The sequence below is a fragment of the Atractosteus spatula genome, chromosome 3 (genome assembly GCF_055471065.1).
Source record: "Atractosteus spatula isolate fAtrSpa1 chromosome 3, fAtrSpa1.hap1, whole genome shotgun sequence".
NCBI classification, from domain to species: Eukaryota; Metazoa; Chordata; class Actinopteri; order Semionotiformes; family Lepisosteidae; genus Atractosteus; species Atractosteus spatula.
The window spans coordinates 64,453,575-64,460,423 of NC_142708.1; the positions used below are offsets into that span (position 1 = coordinate 64,453,575).

Below are 6,849 nucleotides of genomic sequence, written 5' to 3' on the forward strand. Positions count from 1 at the left end.
AAACTCGCTAAAGGTGTGACTAGAAAAGGCACCAGGAGCGTATTTTTCTACTATAGTTACCAAACAGTGACTCTTCGACCTTGGAAACCCAAGCTCTTGCTCGGGGGAGAGATGCGATTTCTCTCTGCAGTCCAGTCTGCCGAGCTGAAAACAAGTGAGCCTGTGGGCAGCGTCTCCTCTGGCGACTGCACATTCCTGCTTGTTGAATTGTGGCAAACTTACACGCATGAGGCGTGTATGACTGTACGACTAAAATGATTGAAGGTAGCGGCTTGCCTCAACGGCATAAATAGATTTTAATCGACGAATTTAAACAGTAAATGATGTGAGGAGTTATATGCATTTTCCTCACAAATGAAAGGGTGTCCAACATATTTTGACGCTCACCTTCTCTCACATCTGATAAACCTGCAATTTTAGTCTTTTTATTTACTGTGTACAGTGCACAGATGAACTAAACCGCTAGTCACAGACACTCTGAAACTGCGAGGTATGGAGTTAATGCCGCTGAGGAGCGATGTTAACACATAACGGTGACCTTTTCACAAATTTTAGCTTTTCATCCCAAATTACAAAACATCTTAATGTTTTCACTGTGATGAAGAGTTTTGAAAAATGAAACAAAGTGTGCGACTGTAGTGTGTGTGAGCAGTACACATATTATTAGCATATATTCCAGTATCCATTAAGTGTCTTGCAAGTATTTTGCAATCCAGTTTCTCAAAGAAACTCGAGGTTTTAGAATCGTATCGGATCAGGATTTCTCTCAGTCCACCTTTCCAGATCTCTGCACTGATACTTGTGTCATTCTCTGCACAGAAAAGTACTGTACCTCCAACCATTTATTACATGTACTGTATGTCAAAGTCAAAGTGCATGTGGGTAGTGAAGCAATAGAAACACTCACCACTAGGCGGCGTTGTATCTATAAGTGTGCGCTATATGAGGAATGTAGTGTAACGTTGGATGCGTACAGTTGTAACTCCACTGGATGAGCAACAAAAATGTAAACTTTGATAACAAAAATGTAAACTTTGATGACTAGTCAGGTAAGGATGTTAGTCTATGACTTTGTGCTAATCTTCCTTGCAAGTACTGACTCATTCCTCTTTAATGCGACATAGGCTGACGACTGAAGGACTATGCAGCCACCGTTTCCGGCTCTCCTGACCCTGGATATTATATTGTTGGGCCGGGGTACATGGAAGCTGCAAACTTTAAAGCAATCTGGAATTCTAGGTGTCATTATCTTCAAGTTTGGAACAAGTACTTTGATTTCTTTCAAGAAACGGGTAGATGAAATGAAAGTTGTTAACCAAAATTTGGATGGGATAATAATGTCAAGTCAATCTCACAAGGCTGTACCTAATCAACATGTGCCAGCAGCCATATCACCCTGCACCTCACAGCTGGCAACCCATTGAAGCTAAGCAGGTGTGACTCTGGCCAGTACCTGGAGAGGAGACCTCCTGGGAAAGCTAAGGTTGCTGCTGGAAGTGGTGTTAGTGGGGACAGCAGGGGGCACTGTGGTCTGTGTGGGTCTTAATGCCCCAGTATACTGTAGTGACAGGGACACTATACTATAAAAAAGGTGCTGTCCTTTGAATAAGATGTAAAACTGAGGTCCTGAGTTTTCAAAAGAATAGCGGTGTTACCCTGGTGTTCTGGATAAATTTCGCATTGGTCTTTACCAACCTCCTAATAATCCCCACACACTTTCATTACTCTGTTCTCGTCCCTACTGATAGCTGGTGTGTGGTGAGTGTACTGGTGCACCGTGGCAGCTGTTGCATCACCCAGATGGGGCTGCACATTGGTAGAGGAGAGTCCCCATTAACTGTAAAGTGCTTTGATTGGAGTGTCCAGAAAAGTGCAATACAGTACACATGAAGTGTAAATGATTATTACAAAACTAGCTATATATATATTGAACATAAACGTTTCCCTTCACATTCATCTCAGGCATCCCGACTCCTCCTTGCAGCTGCCCTTTGGCTCACTCCTTATGAATAGAGTTTGAGCCTCCTCTGTCTATGGCTAGGAGGCTGCCTATTAACCAAGCGGGTGAAGCCAATCCTATCACACAAAGTATTCCAAACATTGACAAAGCATTCAATTCTTGAATGTTGTTGTTCCCAGTAAACTATCATTATACTTAAAACTAATTACAAGACAATAAATAACCCTTAATATACTGTATACACACCTAATGTGTATGTTTTGTAATATATATTTGTGTGCAAATTTATAAACATTCCAGGACATAGCTGGGGGCATTCTTAGTGTAGATGAAAATATTTAGAAACAAGTAATCTTTTCACAGTCTTTAAGCCTGTCAGATCTGCCTGTAATAATATCTTTATTGGATTACTTCCTTCCTGTTGTGCCTTTATAACTGGCAGATAAACTAAATCCATCCCCAACATTAATTAAATTTAAACAACTCTTCAAAGGGAAGAAAACTTGCAGCCTGAGAGGTTAAACTTGAAAGTACATCAGAATGCTTTCTCTTGGTAAGGCAGGGTAAAGAAACTTCCTAAAACCTTCATAATTAAAGTGTGTTCTTTATCAAGTCTGAAGAATCAGACAGGATCAGCCAGGCGATTGTGGGGGTCAGTGGTGTGATGGTTGAGATGGTAAATGTGACTTTTTCATAACTTGGTTGTTTTATCTGGTGTATTCCTGTGCTCAAAGGAATAACCCATGTTGACAGATTAAAATGACTAAATCATCTTGCAGCAGCCATTTCACTCTGTAACTCACAACTGACAACCCACTGAAGCTAAGTAGATGTAAGCCTGGTCAGTAGCTGGATGGGAGACCTCCTGGGAAAATCTATGGTTACTGCTGGAAGAGGTGTTAGTGGGGCCAGCAGGGGGCACTCACCCTGTGGTCCATGTGGGTCCTAATGCCCCTGTATAGTGATGGGGACACTGCACTATAAACAGGTGCCATCCTTCCGATGAGACGTAAAACCAAGGTCCTGACTCTCTGTGGTCATTAAAAATCCCAGGGCGTTTCTTGAAAAGAGGAGTGTAACACCACTGTCCTGGCCAAAATTCTCCTTGGCTTTTACCAATCATGACCTCCTAATAATCCCCATCTATGAACTGACTTCATTGCTCTCCTCTCCACTGATAGCTGATGTGCGGTGAGCATACTGGTGCACTATGGCTGCCGTCACATCATCCAGGTGGGGCTGCACATTGGTGGTGGTGGAGAGGATTCCCCTTCACCAGTAAAGCACTTTGAGCAGAGTGTCCCAAAAAGCACTATACTGTAAGTAAATAAATCAGTAATAACTGAAGTATTACTTTAGAATTACCACATACACTGGTAGTTTAAAACAATTTGAAAGAGATCAGTCTTATTGCACGTTCAGCAAGGTCTAATCTTTAAATGTTAATGCCTCTTTTTTCAGACAAGGGCTTCCGAATCACATTGCAAATTGAGATTGGTTAAAATTGATTGGTTTAAAAGTTCTTTCATTTATAGAACCCCAAAATCAAAGGTTTCTCTTCTGGCTCTTAACAGGAAGAAGTTTCTTGAATTGTAATCAAGGCAAATATTGCCAAAAATACTTGCAATGCCAATAAACTGTACTGACCACATTATTCAATTGCATGATTAAGCACTGATTCCAGACATTTTACACTCAACATACAGATGACCAAAATTTAGTAATACTGCCCACTGTACCCCCCCCCCCACCCAATACACGTTGAGATCATGTCATTTATGTGATCATGAATGGAAAAACTTAAACTACTTTATTTATGTAATTGTTCATGGACCAATATCTCCCAAATGAACTCCCAGGTACCCCAAGTCCAATCCCGCCACTTCCATTTCTCTTCAGAGAATAGAAGCCAAGACCACAGATTATGCCACTCTAAAGCCACTTCCTGGATCGCATGACGTTGGGCCCGTTTGGGGAACAGGCACTATTGCTGCAGTAAGTAGAGGTACAAAATCAGTTCCCCTACAGTCGCTGCAAGGGGAACAGCACTGCCCATGACTCCAAGCAGCACCTGCAGTATTAATTACCTTCCTCAGTGGTCAGATTAACAAGATGAAGGGGAGGGAGCAGACTGTGGCTCTGGAAGAGGTTTCAGAGCTGGATGCAGAAAAGCCCTATTATTGCAATAATCATTACATTGATCTGTTAAGCAGTGTTTTTGCCACCATTCCTTCTAGAGAGTACGCAGCTGTATCTTGGACATCATTAAGAAAGTGAAAAAGAAAAAGGCTGAGGAGGACCAGAGTTCACTTCTCCCTTTATTATGCTCCAGTTACAGCTTTGTTCTGTGTACAAGGTCTGAATCTCCACACAGCTACCAGCAGCAGAGCAGAGACCACAAGCACAGTGGAGGAAGCTACTGCTAGCAAGCCATAGCTGAAGACCTGGGGCACTGAGGAGAGAGCAGGCAGCAGTCAGTACACAGCCAGAGCAACATGCCTATACTGCTCACACAGCAGAGCCTCTCACCTTCAGACCAGAGCTGATGCGCTTCACCCTGGGCTGGGAGCTCAGAGGCAGTCAGGAGCACTTCTCCACTAGAGACCACTGCAGTGTCTTTGGAGGAGCCCCCGCTTGCTGCGGCAATTGCCCTTCCTGGAAGAGGAACAGAAGAACTGCTGGGAGGACTGACGACCAGGATTCAGCAGCCAACAGGTACCCCTCAGCTGGACCACTGGAGCTGACATGCGACAGGTACTCACTCCTCCTGCTGATGCAGGTTGGGACACAGCGGTCAGTAGCAGTAGGCTGGCACACCGCTGCACTGCAGTGGATGTAGACCTGGAGAGAGCAGAGCAGGGGTGAGAGAAGGTCAGCTGCCCTGGGGCATCAAGCTGGTGCCTCCCAGCCACGGCTCCTTACCGTCTCTTTCAGGGGGAGCTGGGAGGCAGGGTCCACAAAAGTGAACATCCGGACCATGAAGCGCTGGTAGTGCGTTGGGTACGGCAGCCCTGAGGAGCCACCCACAGGGATCAGAGTGGTCTGGTAGTTGTCATCTCTGTATGGGCACCTGCAGCAGGAGGAGCAGGGTGAGAGCTCTGCCAGCAGGGGTCAGCAGTGGGGAATCCAGCAAGAGCTACAGAGGACAGGTTACCCAGCAACCAGGAGGCTCCACTGGGGCTGGCTCAGAGGGCTTGGGGTGGAAGTGGCCCAGCAGTCTCCCAGCGTCAGAACAATATTGGGATCCGTCCTCTGCAAGATGTGAACCTCCACATACACAGGATCCTGTAGGACCTTGGTCACAGGGTAGTCACCCTCACTGTAGTAGGAGTCATACAGCTCTCCTGAGGAGGAGGAGGAGGAGGGAGCTTTAGCACTATTTCACCCTGCAGGGCAGCCGAGCAGAGCTGAAGGCTCAGCAGAGGTACCTCTTGCCAGTTGGAGCTCCACACGGAGAGGTCCTGGGGACACTGCTGGAGGGGGTGGAGAGACCGTATAGACCACTGCCTGCAGAGGAACCAGCTCATCATCTGCATACTTGCACTGGAAGAACAGCCTGCAGGAAGAAACCGGCCATCAGGAACTGGCACAGGCCGAGGGGAGCTGAGGAAGGAGAAGGCAACCTGCCCACCTGTAGGCACTGTCCCTTGTGATGGAGCCATCAGGTCCCGGCCTCACCTCGAAGCTGGAGTTCATCAGGTTCTCATACACTACAGCACCAGCCTCCACCTGGAACAGGGGTCAGAGACATTACAGGCACAGCCTGCACACGCTGGCGCTCTGGGAACAAGACACTGGCTGCAACTCACCCTCATCCTGGTGCCACAGGCACTGACTGGGAACTTGAACATGGCAAAGCCAGCAGTGGTGCCAACAGGGCCACAGGCTGCACTGCCACCCCCCAGCAGACTGACCGAGTCCAGGCTCAGCGGAGGGCTGGTGGCATTCCTGGACACCACAACCACAAACTGACCATCCCTGGTGCACTGCACAGTCACTGAGGGGATACAAAGGCTGGATTCAGTCCCACTATAAAAAAGGAATCCTGCTCCAAAATGCTCAGGTTACACAAACCCACCGTCATTCCCATAGTAGCAGCGCCTCTGGCTTGTCTGATCAAAGCAACAGTTCCCTGCTTCACAGTCGGCTCTCGTGATGGTCGGGTCTCCACACACCACCTTGTCATTATCGCTCACCAGACATTTCTGATTCTGGGCTAGAGCCACATCCAGCAACACAAAAAGCAAGGCACACAGACTCCACACTTTCCCACTGACCCCAGACTTCTCCATGGCAGAACTCGGAGAGGAACTCGAAGAAAGCCGCGATCAGCGCCTTAAATTCTCTCTGCGCGCTGATCGGCTGAGCTCGGCGATTGGACAGCAGCAAGCTGAAGCGGGCGCACGAGGACCTCAGACGCTCTGCGCGTCTCCAGGGTCAGGAATTGAGTCCAGGTGGGCAGATCGCTCTGCTGGTTCTCTCCAGCGTCATTCTTAAGAATTGTCTTCATCCGTGATGTGTTAACAAGTGAGGAAACAGAACCTCAGCGGTGATTTTTAAATCCAATTAAAATCAGCACTGCACATCATTGGGCTGCTAATATATTTGGATGTTTGAGCCAGGAATCATTTGATCTTGCTTATGCGACTGGTTTAAAAGAAACACGAAATAGTAGTGATGTCAGACTCGAAACACTGATTCGAAACTGCTTCGATTCATTTGGAGCATAGCGTTACCATACTGTACACTGCTCCGAAGTCTGTATCAAAAGGCACGTGACTTCATTGCGTCACACTGTTTCGAAATGTTTCAAATGTTTTGCTGGGATTCGGCAAAGGAAAAATTGATGATCTGGGATCACAACAATTTTACCCAATACAAATAAATGG

General features: G+C 46.6%; 1 protein-coding gene across 1 annotated transcript; it reads right to left on the bottom strand.

Moving 5' to 3' along the window:
• Positions 1 to 4,281: 4,281 nt before the first annotated feature.
• Positions 4,282 to 6,252, bottom strand: LOC148838164 (zona pellucida sperm-binding protein 4-like). The gene is made up of 9 exons (XM_088911469.1): positions 6,039 to 6,252; positions 5,770 to 5,957; positions 5,592 to 5,689; positions 5,389 to 5,516; positions 5,115 to 5,304; positions 4,883 to 5,030; positions 4,723 to 4,801; positions 4,490 to 4,615; positions 4,282 to 4,412 (listed from the first exon to the last, which is right to left on the bottom strand). Exons 1-9 carry the CDS (start codon positions 6,250 to 6,252, stop codon positions 4,282 to 4,284), a joined length of 1,302 nt encoding a protein of 433 aa, XP_088767595.1.
• Positions 6,253 to 6,849: the final 597 nt, after the last annotated feature.